The 18,258-nt window shown below is 31.8% G+C and overlaps 1 protein-coding gene across 6 annotated transcripts in view; it reads left to right on the forward strand.

Annotated features, from left to right (window-relative positions):
• The window catches only part of LOC126821901 (centrosomal protein of 170 kDa protein B), a 90,745-nt gene extending 73,332 nt beyond the window's left edge, over positions 1–17,413 (forward strand). For 5 of the 6 annotated variants that reach the window (XM_056101459.1, XM_056101457.1, XM_056101460.1 and 2 more), the window contains 5 exons: positions 8,745–8,865; positions 9,411–11,065; positions 11,898–12,086; positions 13,377–13,611; positions 14,321–17,413. In XM_056101459.1, the coding sequence (XP_055957434.1) occupies positions 8,745–8,865; positions 9,411–11,065; positions 11,898–12,086; positions 13,377–13,611; positions 14,321–14,541 (2,421 nt within the window). In that variant the 3' untranslated portion in view covers positions 14,542–17,413. The remainder of the gene's footprint in view (positions 1–8,744; positions 8,866–9,410; positions 11,066–11,897; positions 12,087–13,376; positions 13,612–14,320) is intronic. The other variant, XM_056101461.1, reaches the window with a different exon arrangement.
• Positions 17,414–18,258: the final 845 nt, after the last annotated feature.

Raw genomic sequence — 18,258 nt, forward strand, 5'->3', positions numbered from 1 at the left:
TCTATTGACTTAGTTTTGCTGGTTTTGTAATTTAAAGAAACATGATTATGTGACAATTGACCCAAAGGAGTGAACATGTCTTCATTACTTCTTCTTCTTAAGCAATTGCCCAGTATGTTTCTGTTTACTTTTAAAGAAAATAATCTATCAGTTTCTATAATCTAACAATGGATAGATAATGATAGATATAGATAGGATGTTACCATAGATTAAAGAATATGTTGGGGACATCATCATCATCAGTACTACTAGATCTTCCAATATGGTGTCCCCAAGTGTAAAAATCGGTAAAATTTGTTTATTTTGCATGTCAAAAATATCTATCACATGTTTCTGCCCTTTCTAATTGACAATTGTTAGTTTGGGTTCTGTCATGAACACAATCTTTAATTGAGTGTGACATCTTGAAAGTTGATTCTAGTACTTGTCATTGTTTATCTAGTATATCTATCTATAGAAATAGGTGGACCTTCTCCATAAATTTTGGACAACTCAACTGGTTTCCAAGTAGCTAATTTTTCAAAGGCTAACAGTAAAAATGAATAAATCATTGGAGGTCTTTTATACAACAATGGGTCTTAAAATGGATGTGAAGTATATTGGGTTAGCCAGCGAGAGCTTTTAACCACTACATTGTCAACTCTAGTCATTCTCCCAGTGTAAATTGAAAACCCTGTGGACTAAAGGATTAGTGGAAATTGATTTATCGTGACCCACGTTTAAGATAAAGATAGATAAAATAAGTGAAGTGTATCATTGGGTTGTTGCCATCTGTTGTCAACTTTTTGGCAGACGGTCAAATTTGTTTGGCTTGCAGTTTTCTTAGATATGTTTTATAACTTTAAGAGAGGATGAAGTAAGTAGACATGTACTTTGCATATTCTATGGGTTTGTCTTAATTGTCATATATCATTCCTGATTTTTAATCTTAAAGATGAATTATATAAGAAGAACTAATTCTGCCTAGGCCTATAATAGATTTTTTTCTAGCTTCAAATGTTAAATGAATTAACTTTTAGGCGTTTATTCACATGACAAGTCCATAATCAACTCCGTAGGACTTCTGGACTTCAAACACTCATAACGTCGCTCAGAATATAATAATTTGACTGGAATTTTCAATATATTCATTTCTCATTATCTTCTTTGGAAGTATTCTAGCGAGAACAGCCAGCTCTTTATCTAATTCTTACCTAATGCATCTTTAAGAAAATAATATAATGTTTATAATATTTCCCTTTATGTATTATGAAGTAGGTAAAGGTTATTTTATATAACATTCAATCTTTAAAAATGGTATACTGTGAGTAATGTGAGAATTGAAGGATTAGACCATAAAATGTACATATGTGTTAAATTTTACAACCAAATGACATTGCATTTATTTTAGATATATTTATGCTAGTAAGCATGTATCTGAGATTGATTTTACAAGGTTGTAGGTTAAATGTCAAATGAAAACTTGTAGAATGTGAATGTGAAGTTATGACAGTTATAAGAAACAACTAGTTGTATTTATCATGAATAAAGATGATTGATAAGGATGTTAGAATTATTTTACTAAAGCTAAAGGTGTATGAAAATTAAGGTGTAGAAATAAGCAAATTATGCCGTTAAATTTATATTTTGTTGTTTCCTCATGCATATTTTAAAATATTGTGATTGATATTATTACTTCTGTTACTCGTTTAGACTATTATTGTTATAAAATTGGTACAGAATTTGACTATTGTATGTCTACATTCCATGAAATTTGTTATAGAAAGAGTTTGCATTTAAATTGTGAGTATTGTACAAGTAATAGATTCTTTGACTGTATTGTTTAAGAAGAGATGATGGAGATTCTGCTATCTGGAGGAATTTGATTCATTTTAATTTATTTACATAAATACATGTCTGAAAATGATTTATTGTAAGTAAAGTATATAAGATATTTGAAGTGGGGACTATTATGGTACATTTGATTAATGTATATTAGAGATTAGCTGGGATTAGGTGTGATAATAATTACATGTACTACACGTAGTAATTAGTGCTAGCTTATTACCTGATTAAATCATGTTAAACTGATTAAGCATGAAAGGTAATTATAGCATGATTGTAGTATGTTGTATTAAAGACAAGATTATACTAACTAGTATGGTACATGTTTAACTAGTTATAGTACATGGCCTTCTTCATGTGATTTATAATTTAAACATACTTTATACATGGGTGTTAAACAGTGGTAGTGTTCTGGAATATACATTTAGTGTAGTTGTTATATATGGAATAATAGGATGTTTCCTTCATTACGATATGGTGTAAGTATATTTTGGGTTTCAAGTTATTATGTTTATTTACTTAATGACAACATTTTTACAATGTCTTCTTACTACTGTATTATTCATTATATAAGATAGAAATGTTTGCAAACATTTATTTTGAATGGATGTTGATTTAGATAGAATTTTAACTTGCAGGTTATGTTCTTTTTAATAAAACTTGAAGAAATAAACCTGACAAAGATTTTGTTTTAACTTGATTTATCTAATTGTTTAAAAAAACTATAATTCCTTCTTGAAGACCAGTATAGGTAGTTAACCTGTTGAACAGCATAAGTATCTGATTTACCTATCAGTAAATACTACTTTAAATTGATGAAAAAATAAAATATGTTTTTGATTTGAAAGGATCAGATCCTGTTCTGTTCCATGATTACCCTGACATGTATAAAACTATGTAGTGAGATTGTTTGGCTGACTCATTCAAGATAGATATAGTTTCATCCTACATGTTCCTATGTTTTGGTGACATTTCTATGCAGGTTCTCATGCTACATGCTATTGAGTTCTACAGTTACTGTTACTATGCTGAAAATAGAATTAATTCTCCAAATGATGCACACAGTATGCAGATTTTTTGCAAGAGTTGGCGCTGAAATTCTTACTTGGTATATCATCAAATCGTCCACCAAATTTAAATTTTTTTAAGGAATATTTATGAAGATTACTTGAAATAACTTTAAAGGCACAACATTCACGATAGTTGACATAGTCTAAATTATGTATTATTTTCATGTAAAAATTTTGGTATAATTGTAAAGAATGAGTTAGCCAATATGAAAAAGATGGCAGAATTATTATAAGACACACAAAGATGGTGGTGTGAAATGTAAATTTTAAATGGCATAACCTGAGAAAAAATAAATTGATTTGAACAATTCAAGAACCAAGTACATTTGATTGTGGTTTGTCTTAAACTCTTAATATTTATTCTGGCAAGCTGGTACTGTATTTTTCGAGGTATAAGTCAATACTTGTTTCTGCGTATTTTGGACCTTCGTCTTGTACTCCTCATCAATATATCTTTTGAGATCCTCTGATTATTTATGGTGAATATCTTTTGAGATCCTCTGATTATTTATGGTTAATATCTTTTGAGATCCTCTGATTATTTAAGGTGAATATCTTTTGAGATCCTCTGAATATTTATGGTGAATATCTTTGGAGATTATCTTATTAAATATAGTGAATAAATTTTGAGTTATCTATATGTATATTGCTAGAGGCATCATCAAAATCATGAATAGAAATTAGAGATGATTTACATTTACATGATAAATCGGACATGGATATAGGTGAAACATAGAATAATTAATGTATTTTCGCGTTTTACATATAGGTACTATTATTTCTTTGACATTCTTAGTGAACAGGTGCACCAGGTATTTGTGAGGTCAAATAGGTGAATTGGTCAGTTATTTAGAAGAAATTTATTTACCACAAAAGTCAATGAGATACAATCAGATTTTAATACAGAAATGGTCAGTTACTTAGAAATTTATTAGAAAGTCATTAAGAGACTATAAAATTGGAATACAGAAATGGCTAGTTATATTGTATACTATGGAAATGATATGTAAATAAGAGTTGACTAAAACAAATGGGTTTATAATGATGACCTTTGAATGTTAATGGTGGTGTAAGATATGTGAGGAGAAAGATTAATGTAGTGGTTGTCATGTGTATACAATAAGTAAGGTGATGTCTTTAGATAGATGGGTAGTTAGCTACACAGACAGATATATTCTAACTTACTCAATTTAAACTGGGAATTTGACCAAACAGGTATGAATTTGAATTTTATAAAGAGACACAGTTCTTTATTTAAATCTTTCATAAATATACTCTATAGTTTTAAGCATCCAGAGCTGACAAGAAAAGTATGCCTAATCTTTAGAACAAAGGGAAAACGTAGGCCAAATCATGTAAACATTAATAGCATGCATGTACATGTAAAAGAGCACATAAATCGATGAAGAATGGGCGGAAATGTCACTGTCCAGGCAAAATTCTCCTTGCTTGTGTTGTGCATGTAAAATATTACCAAATTTCTTTCTCAATTTGATCAAACTATTGTGTTGACGAGATACAAACTCCATTTCATTTCATTTTATAGTTTTAAACCCTTTGTCATTCCTCGCAGTGTTTCGTTTGATTAGACGTAATCCCACTGAAAAAGGGATTTCTCAGGCCATTGCTTCAGGAATATGCAGAGCATAGTGTCTGTAATAGACATTTTCAAGCTGATTATATATGTATATGGTTACATATTTACTGGTGCTGATTTTGAGTTTTAAATAGTTGGCTTTAAGTACTGGTAGACTTGATTACAACTATGTTATATACAAACAATATACTGCTTACTAAGTGACACACTACCATATTTCCGTAACAATAGTTTGATTATTTTATGAATCAAGTAGTAATTTGATGGGTTGCCATCATGTGATGTTGATGTATGTTACAGGAAAACAACAGGAAATAACTACTTGGAATTATATCTTTAAATTGATATGTTATTCATAAAATTTATTTAACCCATTAACCGTTATAACTGTTATAACTGTCATAATTGTGTGGTTTTAGAATAATTAGGTTAGGAGTTGTTGACCCTTTATTAAGATAGGTAACAACAGGGGTTCACTTTAAAATCTTGCCAGCTAGACAATATTTTTGCATATTTGATAAACTCAACATTTAAAACAGGAAAAATGTTTGAAAATAGAAGAACTTTTATTATACGCCTACATTTTATGTCCTTCTCAAAGTTGCTTATGGTCTCCCTCTTTTTCATGTTGTCCATCTTAAGGGTATTTTTATAATGTTTTCCTCCTGTCCATTTCCATCTTTTCTTTTATAAACTTACGAATTGTTAGATGGTTATTTACTGACCAGAAGAACTTTCATTTTATTTGTATGTAAGTGTTTTGAAAACTTGCTAGATTGTTAAAAGTTTGTAGTGTTTATGCTTTAATTTTCAAAAACTATGTTATTTCACATGTATATTGACTGACTAGTATATTGTCAGCAAGGTCAAGTTCTATACCAGTCAATCTGAACTGGGAAATAAAATCATGTACTATTAAAATGTGAGCTCCGGTATATAAACAGAAAAGTTTACCTAGTTTAAATTGAGGGATAATTTCCACTGATGTGTGAATTAAACAGTGGTAATAGAAATAACCAATGAACACTTCTATATGATTGATGTGTAGATTTTTTACACCTTAAATTGCTCGAGATAAATGGGTGAAATTCTATTGAAAATCAAATTGATTCTTTTTATCTTAATTTCCTTTAAAGTATATTGAATGTCAAACTTTGTAATTAAAATTCCACTTATATACTGTTTGACACCATTTTGAATATATCAAGCGTGTAGGGTAAGTGTATAATTAAATAAATAAGAAGTTGTATGTTATAGATGGTTGACATTTTTATTTGGTTAAGTATGTTTGTAGGGTGAAAAGGTTAAATCTTTTGGGTGTCATATATTTCTTATGATAATATTGATATGATACAGATTTCTAGTTGATATTAAATTATAGATTTCTGTTAGTGAATTACTTTAAAGTAACGATGCACAATTGGTTATTTTTTACTAAAATATCAAATTTCTTACAACTTAATCAACGCCAATATGTACTCTGATTGATTATTTAACATTTAATTAAGAAAACAAAAACAAAATACCTACACTAGATTATTTCGTGGCTTGGATGCAATCAGAATTAAAACAGACCTATGTGGACAACAAAATGACAGCAGTGCTTATGTTGATGTAGTGAGCAGCATAAATCAGTGAAATTTCAATTCCTCATAACTTTGTAAATACTGAACAGAATTAAACCATTTTTTGGACTGATATTCTTATTAGAGATTCCATCTATTTATACTCTTTGTTACTAAGCAATGTTTCGACCAGCATTCTGTAGTCTTTTATCAAGCAAATGATCCGATACATTAATAAAACAAATGATGGGAGATTATATACATTCATGATAACATAAATTTATGGATTTATTTACTACTCCTGACTTTATTTCATGCTATGTTTCAAATCTCTTACAGGTAGAAAATCCATAAAGTTGTGTTATTATGAATGTTATACCACTACTATACTAAATTGTCATTTAATGTGAACAACAATAACAACAACTTAGTTAATGATAACCAATCAAAGACATGACACTAATTACCTACTAATTAACATAAAGTATAATGAACATGATGAATGTTGTGCCAAACATGTTATAAGTTTGTAACATTCCAACTTTTTAATTGGCTATATTAATGAACAGATTCCAATAATAACATACAGTATAATAACATGTGAAATGAATGAAGGTGTTGGCTAGAAATCACTTGTATAAAGAAAGAAATAAGACATACATGGCCCCATTGATGGGTTATGAATATATTTTACATACCAGTAAATCAAATAAGAATACATACACTAGGTCCATTCATTGATATATTTTAACCAAATCTGTTGAAGTGACAAAGAACAAACTGTTAGTTATTAAAGAAATGAATGATGTTCTGGCCCTTCTAGGAGGGCTTAGCTCAATTTCATTATTAGGAGGTTCTAGGTATGTCACAGGCAATTTAAAAATTGTATCATCGTTATCAGGAATAAAGGTTCATAATTGCCCACACTGTATGTATACCCATGTTCAATTCTGATTCATTACAAGGACTAGTTTGACAAATTATGTCCCACAGTGGCAAATATTCGATCGGATGTTTTGCATCCAGTTAGCTGAAGACCCCTACGTGCAAGCAAATTGTTGAAATAAACCATGTGTTAGTCCCATAATGACCTAGTTTGTGTTGAGTAATCTGTTAAACTTTCTCTCTCTCTCTCTCTCTCTCTCTGTGTTAAATATTGTCACCATCTGTTTGTCACTTACATTTTAATGAGTTCAACAGTGGCGAAAAAGGGACACCCATTACCTGGTAGCTTTCATGTTACCAAGAATATTAATTTGACTACAGAAAATATTCAAAGGGGAAATATCAGTTCAGTTCAGTTCACTCAAATTTCAAAGAGGAAGAACGCTGTATTTGTGTAGGAAGCAGTTATGTATTTACGACAAAGTGTCGTCAATGTCAATATCCTTTAAACGGGAATGTTGTACGTATTATTCACTAACAACAATATACTTACCATATTCAATAGAATACCAATAGACCCCCATGCCCTTTGATGTTTCTACCCACACATATACAATATCATCAGTACAAGTAAATATAATAAAAAATGGACAATGGCGTTTGAATTGTACTCAAGCAAAAGGAACAAATTGTGTGGAACTAAACAAAAAAAAGTATTGAATTTTGTGAGAAAATTTACTGGCCCATTAATTTTCGTTCAAACTGTCGAATTGTGAATTAAGAGGAGTAGAGAGTTCAAGAGTTCCCATTCATTTAAATATTTGAGTTGTATTTACCGGTGAAATTTATCAAATATTGTTTAACTAAATACCGGTATACTTAATGTGCACAATTCAAAAAATCAAACCTTCACAAAAGAAAATGGAAGAGGTTCAAATATAAAGCAGCATTGTCACTTAAAACTCAAAAATTAAATGTAATTACTAATTACCATCATATACAAAACCACCCACAATTCCCTTTATTATAAAAAAAAAATCAAGAATTAGCCTTCTTCAAGCAAATCATTTTCCATGAGAATCTTGGTTACCTCTTGGAAAACTGTTATAATCTACAAGTTGTAATAAATCTTAAAGACATCTATGTCTCGGACATGAATTGGAAGATTAGTCACAAGTTTTGCATACAATTTAATTTGAACAACTCTAATACAATTGTATATTCAAACAGCGACAAATCTTAAATTATAGTTTTACTGACTAGAAATGGTTTTCAAAACACTTCAATGTCTTTTAATTGATTAGAAATCAAATTGTATAAAATGTTTTTCACATTCAGATTCAGCTGCTGTTGGTCTGAATAATTGTAATTGATAATGGTTTAGTTGTTGATCTGAATAATTAATATAGTTTAGCTGTTGATCTAAATAATTGATAATGGTTTAGCTGTCAATCTGAATAATTGTAATTGACATTGGTTCAGTTGTTTGATGTAACATATAGAATAACATATAAAAAATAACATCAACAATAATATTATTAATATTATAAACACCAGACTGGAAGTCTTCAAAAATGTGACTCAACTTTACAATTAAATGATCAAATTGATGTTCTTTCTTTATTGTTTTTTATAAAAAAAAAAAGGAAATTTGTACCGCGTGTGTGCTAAGTGTGATACATGATGTGTAGTATAATAGACATGACAAGAAAGGATGGACATGTTATGTTATGGTTGATATTTTCTATATAGTATAAACTATAAAGTCATCATATTTCTACATGATTTATTTCTTTATAATAGGAGTACAAGATGGCGTCAGTACAAGATGGAGAAGTACCCATTTGGATGTCACAGTTAGCTAACCTGACCAATCAAAAATCTGCTAACAAGATCAGTTCGGAGAGATTGGAGCATGAAGCCAGTAAGAAAATTGCATATTAATTTTTTGAACATCTGATGTTTCGATAAGTAGATAAGATATGAAAGAGATTATTTTGGGTGTCTGATTGTTGAACTTTGGGATAGTATTTATTTAAAAATATTTATCCTGTAGGTAATACATTGATTTATATATTTGAATTAATGGCTTTCATCTTTTATTCACTTTGTGACTCAAGTTTTATTGTATAAAGACTAAAAGTTAGTACATGACTGATGGTTTTTTTTTGACAAGTATTGAGCCAACAATACGTAACCTCAGAACTTGTTAAATGACTGAGTTGCTCCCAGGCATTAAGTATATATCAATATCACTCCAGACGCAAGAATGGATCTAAAAGTTTTATGATGCACTTTCTCAAGGACAGGTTAGGTTATTTACTTATTGCTGCGGGACAAGTTTCAGGTGATAATGTTTTTTAAACAAATACAAAGCTGCTAGCTGCCGGAGTATTATATTTAGTTTAAAAACAAAATTACAGCAGGCAAGGTCTGTGTAAGTTCTTTCATATTTCTTTTTTCTTGTAGGTCAAGATGGTTCAGCAGTTAAAGGGATTAGTAGAAAACGTCCCGGTACCGGTCGCCGTCTGCCAAGTGTTCCAACTAGTTATGGTGATACTAGTTCTGTAAGAAGCGAATCTAGTCATTTGTCAGGAGAAGATACTCCTAGACTTAATGTTAATGAACGTTGTAAAACCGTCACAATATCCAGTCCTGCAGTTGTGAGGAACTCGCATCCAAATATCAGCAGCATGTCCAGAACTCACAGTGATAGTGGTTCAGAGTCTGGCAAGGATAAAAAATCTTACAGTGTTTGTGACTCGTCGCGATCAATGGGTAGTTTGGATACTCAAACACTTTTAAAAGACACTGAAACTGTCATGGCTGCCATGGAGGCACGGATGGCTACGAAGCGTATTAATGGACATAGTTTTGAGTATGATTCAGACACTGATGTTTCTAGTACCGTTGCTCTGGTGAATGGAAATGAAAGTTACAAACGAAATTCATTTGACTATAAAAGTCCTAGAAATTGTTTATCGGAAAAGAAAACTTCTAGCCCCCGCGATTCTTATCAATCTAGTTGTACAACATCTAGTCCAAGAGACACACCCAGTCCAACAGAACGATCTAGTTATAGTAAACCACCATCAGGTCCTAGTGCTAAAAAACCACCACTTCGCACCAAATCATTGACAAGCACACCACGATCTAAAAGTTTGATGCAAAGACACAGTCTTGGTGACTTTGGCGATTCAGAGAGCGTCAGAACGGATTCGGACACAGAGAGTTTGAAGAGCCAAAACAAGGCACCTATGAGTCATACAAGACCAAATCGATCTTTTCTACTACGTAGAAGTAGAGCGATGGGTTCTGAAACTACAACTACACCCAGTGACACCACTCGCTCTTCATCATCTAGTATTACAACCTCCTCAGCCCGCTCTGCAACCACTAGTAAATCAACCTCTCGTCCTAATACCAGCAGAACTGATGCCAGTCTTGGAGCTCACATTGTGAAAAAGAGTCAAGCGAATGCAAAAGCTTCACAATCAATCCAAAGGGATACTAATTCCCGTAAAAGTCTGAATGTGAAATCATCGACGAATTCATCTAAAACAGATCTGACAAGAAGTGATGGTGGACGCCATAGTCTGAGATTGACGAGAACTGCTTCAGGACCAGCACCAGTTGAAAATAGCAAACGCCGGGCGGATCTTAAAACATTGAAATCCCAGCTAAAGAAGACAGACCTGTCAGTGAAAGGAAGTAAAGCTGGTAGCCAGTCTCAACCGGCCAGTCGGACGAATTCGCCTAAAACCGCTGCATGGAAAAGGCGGAAGGATTACGACCCAAGGAAGGCAGTAGCAGACGCCAAGGCTAAATCTAAAGCTGCAAAAACTAAGACAAATGACGAGCATAACACAACCTCTCTCAGTAGAATGACACGCTCCTCATCATTTACAACTGCCGCAGAACTATCTGGTCGTGTGAGGAAGGGAACATATAGATCTGAATCCACATCAAGTGTAGAAGATGTGAGTGCAATAGCCAATGAGGCCATAGACAATTTTAATGAGGATGCTGTACGCTGTGCTTTCATTCCTATTGGTAATACTCTTCGTAGTGATCGGATGTCTCATAGTGCCGATGAAGAGGAGTTTTCCTCCCATTCAGCACAGGTAAGTTATCTATTATATACGTACTACTGGTATATATTGTTTGTGTGTAGTATTGGGTGGACTATTGTGTGTGTTAATCGTAGCCTAGAGTTCAGCAAGTTTGCCCAATTATTTTTTATTTTCTTTCATCACGCTTTTAATACGCCATATAACCACAGATAAATTTTTACGCTGTTTTGGTTGGATTTTTAAGTTTAGTATCTAAAAAGACCGGAAATACTACGTAGAGCTAGAGGTCAAATTTTACTATGATTCATTTCTTAGAGAAGATTACCTTTTAGATATATTTGATCACTTGGTACAATTTTGCGGTTGATGGGATGTGAAAGAAATCTAAATTTCTATGTTGACATATTTGTTATGAGATGATTTATAGCATCCATTATCGATATCAAAAATTTGGATGTATTTTTTAGATGTATTCAATCATCAGTACAATATTTTCGTTTTGGTTTTATAGGATCCGAAAGAAATCTAAATTTTTGTGTTATCTACATTGTACCTACTAAAGTTGATTTATAGCATCCATTATCAATAATAAAAATTAGTTTCCTTTTCATTTATTATCAATTTATAAGCAAAAATTACTGTTTAGATGTATGTGATCAATTTATACAATTTTCCTATTTTTGAAAGAAGTTTAGATTTCTATGTTGTCTTACTAGGTGATTTATGGCATCCATTATTTATATCAAAAATTTAGTTTTCTTTTCATTTATTATTAATTTTGTTCCATAATATTTTATTTTAGTTTTATTATGTTTTCATCATCATAATTATGTTTTATTTTTTTTTATTTTCTCATTTTGTGTGATATTGTGTTGTGTTGTAGGAATTGAGTCGAAGTATGACTTTAGCCGATAATGTTCGTAAATCGGCCTTCACCACACCTTCCCCTAAACAGATGTCAGCTTCTCCCTTACAGAGATCTCCATCCCTTCCACGCAGTCGCAGAAGTACGTTTGGGGCTATTGAATACAATGATCAAAGTAGCCAACAAAATGGCTTACACCGTGCAGAGGTTGGTTTCAAATTCGAAACTTTAAACTAATTAACTAACACTAATAAAAGGATCCATGTATATCATTAACAAAAATAATGGGATCAATAATGGCATCAAAGTGTAACCATTAACAAAAAATAATGGGATTGATGTATAACCATTAACCAAAACTAAAATAAATGGATCAATGTATAATCATTAACAAAAAATAAATGGGATCGATGTATAACCATTAACAACAAAAGAATGGGATCGATGTATTACCATTAACAAAGAATAAATGGGATAGATGTATAACCATTAACAAAAAATAAATGGGATTGATGTGTAACCATTAATAAAAAGTAAATGGGATCCATGTATAACTATTAACAAAAAGTACATGGGATCCATGTATAATAAAAAATAAATGGATCGTTGTATAACCATGAACAAAAAATGGACATTATTGAAGTATTGGTAAAAACTTAATGTCACAGCACGAATATATCATTAAGATGGATGATACTAATTCTAATATACCCTGGGCCATAATCCACAGCATCCGGGAGACGTTATTTTACTCATAATGTTATTCTATTTCAATACACTGGAGATTTTTAATATTTTAATATTATTTTATGCATGTTATGTGGGAATGTTGGTACTTTGCTGTTAAAAAAACCAACTACATTTAGATCATTTTTTTTTAGTGTGTTTTTTTACATCTGCTGGTATTTATCATCAAGTTCTGAATTTTTCAGTTTGGGTGTTGTTTTATTGTGCATGCTAATATAGTGATCTATAAAATATTTTCTTGTTCAAGTAAAGTACTAGATGATTGTCCAAGATCTGTTTGAAATTTGTATTATTCAAATTAATATTTGGGAAACGAGGAAACCTATGAAATTGTAACCATTTCCATTGATTACTTCTAGAGTGATTGCTCACTGTATAGAATCTTGTGAATGCTCTACTGACAAGTTAACATGTGATCTGCTTAAAATTTATATGTGTACTAGAGCTATTCAAATTTTATATCAGTGGACTGAGAAGTCTATGAAATTTCAACAATTTCTGTTAATTACTTCTATAGTGTTAGCACTTTGCTTAAATTGTATAATCATGTAAATGCTCGACAAAATTCTCATGCGATCTGCTCGAAATTATATGCACTGTTCAGATCAGTAAGGTTCTAATGCTTAACCACATGGATTTTCTCTTGTTTCCTTGATCACCTAAAGACTACTGTGTGCACATGAATTATTGAAACATGTGGATGTTAAACTCTGTCAGAATGTATTATTATTATTATTTGTGTACTTTCAGTCTTATAATCCATTACTGGTCACATCAATATATCAACTTTCACTTAAAATGAAAACCGATATGGATAGAATCCTTCACAAATTACAAGATGACAATAGATTGACATCTACACCCTCTCCTATTGATGATTTCCTTGATCAACCTGGTAAAAGTGAATTTCCAGCATGGAAGTCAGCTAATCAAGAATTGGCAGGAATTTTGAAAAACCTACGACGCATTGAACACCAAAATCATGGTAGGTAATACCTGTGTATTTTATAATCTCTTAGACAATTTTGGCTGATTTGAGATTAAAAGGCTTAAATTTGCCATTTTCAAACAATGACGGATATTAACATTTAATTCTGAAATTCAGGAATAATTTATTTCTACTTAGAAGGAATTCTAGACCAGAGCTGTGGAACAATTAACCTCAACATATTCACAATAGGAAAACAAAAGTTTCAAATCACAATAAAGAACTAATGTGTTCAAACAACCTTTTATCTAGACAAAATTCTATATATTTACTGTCCAACCTCGTGGGTTTTCTCCGGGTCCTCCGGTTTCCTCCCACTGCTAAAGAACCTACGCGTAAGCGAATTATTGAAATAAAATTAAACCATATGTTAGTCCCGAAATGACCTAGTTTGTGTCGAGTGGACGTTAAACCCCATTTCTCTCTCTATATATATATATTTACTTTGAAACACTTTGAGCATGCTTGTGGATGGATTTGGCTCAAAAAATGAATATTATTATTAGTCGAATTGGTTAAATTTTGTGATAATATAGGAAGTGAGACTCATTTTTTATAACATTGACAAAAGTTTCATTCCTTGACACTTAACAATTATACTTCAGTTACTCCCAATAGTTGTCTGATCAAAATAAAGAGTATCTTTTAGACAGCCAGACACCGATAAATCAAATGAAATTAACATCTTTGTCATTTCTATTTTTAGCTGTGAAAGCTGTTCTATTCCCTGATGAAAATAATGTAGCAGATATTTCTGGTGTGTCGCATCGAGAGAAACAAAAGTATTTTCAACAGATCAACCGACTTAGTCGAGAAATTACTGAGTTTCAACCGATTGACAACCCAAATGATAATTGTTTTGACGAGGACACAGAATCTCCCGATATGGCCGAATGTGGAGAAGTAGAAGAAGAAGAATTTTATTAAATGTTTAAACAACTATTAATATAAACCGGTTAATGTATTCACGTCTATGTATTTCATGTCTTCAGTTTAAAATGGCTTCAATTTACCTCAGGTAAATGGCTTCTCATCTTCATTTCATGCTTGTTTGTTTAAAACATTTATAATGTCGTTTTGAGTATGGGATAAGAATATATTGAATGGTGAACAAGATTGATCAAATTTATTTCTGTAAATGTTATGTCTTGCATAATTTAATAGTAATTGATATCAATACCACTTCATCATCTGAAAAAATCGAGCATATCTTTCATTTTGTGTAGGGTTAAAGGTCAAGTGTATCATAATGATTATTATATGTTGGGAACTTTATTCAATCTGCCCCAATGTCTGCAAACATAGCAGCTTTTTCTTCACTGCTTTTAAAGCTATTTATTGTTGTAATTTATGAAAATATTTTTACATATTCCGATATTAGATATTTCTGTAAACCTGTTAAGTCTGCAAATATTGATATTAAAAGTAGGTATATATATACTACCCAGTTTTTAATGACTATTACACCCACAGGATTCTGTGATATATGTTTTTGTTAATGATTTTTGTCATTTGTGTATCTTTAAAAGGGTGGCAAGGCAGTAGGAGAGCCGTTTTCCTGCGGCAATAAATACAGGTCTTGAATATAATATTTCCACCATATTGCCAAAATAATGTGAACCTTAATCTTGATTTAGGCAATATGATCCTCAATCCTCATGATAATGGTGAAATTAATTTTTGTGAGTACCCATTTCTTTGGAGAAAACAGATTGTGGCACTGCGCAAGTGCAGTTATTGAGTTTAAGTCTGGTTTTCCCGTTCTATTGATCCCACAAAAAATAAGTAATTTTAAAAGCTCCCATTGTCACAGTTTGTTATTTAAAAGATAATGTCTTGTCGCCCTTTAATTGAAAGTACAATGTGTATAGATGACAAAGAAACCTATTTTAAAAAGAAAGGAACTCAAGTCAGATTGTGCAATTGATAGTAATTTGTCAGTGTATTTATACTATATTTAAGTTACTTGTATATGAGAGAAAAGAAATTCCCCATGTCTTTCTGTGATAGTTTTATATTATTATAATTATTATTATTGATATTATTATTATTAGGATTCTTTTAAAAGATTTGTTATTTAGGTCGGCCAGGAATGAGAAATATGAGGCATTTTTACGAGCTAATGATTATGGTTAATCAATTTGCAAATCCCATTCAATCACGTTTACGGCAAAAATTATACTGATTGGTTTAACATAACTGTCGATGATTTTACCACGATGATTTACAAATTAATTGTGCAAATCTTCCAACTTGATCACCAGCGGGATTGATGATTAGTTCATTTTCTTTGAATTTCACGTAAAAATCCCCCTTTTCATGTAATTTCTAATACGAATATGGGGCGTTAGGGAACAGATAACTGGTACAACTTCTCTTTTTTTGAGGAGGGCTGTGTTTTCAAGAACAGAATCTAGAAAAATGAATTTTTTTACATTTTTTCTCAATTTTTCAGTCTTCAGCCATCTTGTGAGGCAACTCGTCGCGTTTGCAAGAACCGATTCGAATACCAACTTGATACCTAATCATGTACAAAACGAGAAAAAGCAAACGAAACCAATTTGTTTTCTCGTAAAAACGCCTCTGATTAAAGGGAAATATCTAATCCTTATCAATTTGTAATATTTATTATAAGGTGGACAGCCTCATTCTATGTTTTATATTCTGTACAAGATCACTTGTACGGTGAATCATTTCCCATTAAACACTATCCTGGTGTCCATTGGAAATTTTAAATATACTGGTATCGGTGAAGTTGATTTAAAAATTACAAAAACAATAGGCTAAACTTATAAATGGTTGTGTTTTGCCCTTGTATAGAAAAAATTTTGGTTTTGATCCCTTACCAACAATCCGCAGATTGTGTACAGAAGATAAAGCATTTAGAATGGGAGGTTCCTGCTGATATCTTGTATAAATACTTAAATTCATGTACTGATTATGGATAAGGGGAGATAACTCCTTCATAAGGTAATATTTTCCATTACATTCTTAATTGAATTATTATGTGGGGTAATCACAAGTATGCAAATGTATATTTATTTATGTACAAGAAGTGGATTTATTATAAATCTTTAAACTGTGACATTAAATAAGTAACCAGTTTTATTGTTAATGAATGCATTAGATATTAGATTCAGTATGCATAGATATTAAATAATCTGCTAGTTAAAAACAGTGGTCTTCATTTCTCAACAATATAATCGCTACTCCTTACCAGTTTTGGCTGTTAAAGCTTCTCCGGATTTTCCAGCCTGGTTTGTCCTTTGTCTGAGATGAAAAACCAAGGTCCTTTGAATATCATTGGCAGCACGTTAAAGATCCCTGGCAGTCTTTAGTAGAAATAATAGTTGACCGTATTGCTGCTGTTATGGTACATTTCCTCTCTCATAGTACAATACAAGACGTGCCCGTCGACATTGGCCAGGTTGGTGCAGAAAAGTGAGACTTAAAACCTCATTTCATTTTATCACAAACCAATATGATCATGCTTGATGTACCAACCACTAAATTGTCAGATTAAATTTTCATAAGACCCAAGTGTTTAATGTATAATATATGCCCATGTATGTCGCAAGTAATCCATTCCATGGCCTGGCTCAAGTACTGTTTAATAATGTATACGTATGTATGTATGTATTAGATGTATATAATTGTTTTGTTTAGCTTCATGTCTGTTGTATAATTACAGTTTATAGTCCGCTTTTAAAAAAACATTCATTCATAAAGTGTTGTTAAAATTTAATTCAGTGATACAATTGCAACAAAAGATTCATTAAATTATGAAATAAAACCATAATGTGGTTGTAATTCTTTTGTCAATTATGAATTTGGCTTATCAGAATTGGATAGTCGAGGTGGCTCATTGGGTAGGTCTATGACTCGCTAACCTGGAGGTCTCAGGTTCCAACCTGGTGTTGGTCGAGAAAGGTGCTGAGGTGAAGCACGGAGGGCCTGGCAAGGAACAGTGTCTAGTCAATCGCATGGGATGAAAAAAATGGATCCTTTGTACACCTTGGCGTGCACAGAAAAGAGCCCTTGACAGTTGAAATTCAATTACAAAACTGTCCTCAGAGTCAGAGCACACTGAATGGTCTATGCCTGTCTTCATAACCTTGGGGGTTACTTAAATTGTTAATCTGGAACGTTCCTCGTGACATAATCTAGTCTTACAGCTATGTTGATTCATTGAGATAGGAACATATTCAGCTGGCGCAACACAATTGAAACCTTTTGCCTGATTGGGTAAAATTTAATTCTGGAACCTAATGATTGTCTTGATTTCAGAAAGTAGAGGTACTGTCTTAAAGATACATTATGGGAGATTAGATAAAGAGTTGACAGTTCTCGCTATAATAGTTAAAAACTAGATAATGTAAAGGTAATTTGTTGAAAATTTCAGTCAAGTTGGTCCACTATGAACCGAGATATCAGCTTTGTAAATTTCCGTCTAGCCTCGTTCATCTTTACTAAAGTTAGTACGTTAAAAAGCATAGTCTCGATTATCCATTGTTTTCATTTAATTATCAATGAGCGTTTGCAGCATATAGGATTCTAATCCAGTCGATATCGAAGGCTAGTCTTGACATCGAGAGTTGATTATGGTCTGGACAAGTTAATTAATGTCTAATTAATAATTTAGAT

This window comes from Patella vulgata, chromosome 5 (genome assembly GCF_932274485.2).
Source record: "Patella vulgata chromosome 5, xgPatVulg1.2, whole genome shotgun sequence".
Classification (NCBI taxonomy): Eukaryota; Metazoa; Mollusca; class Gastropoda; family Patellidae; genus Patella; species Patella vulgata.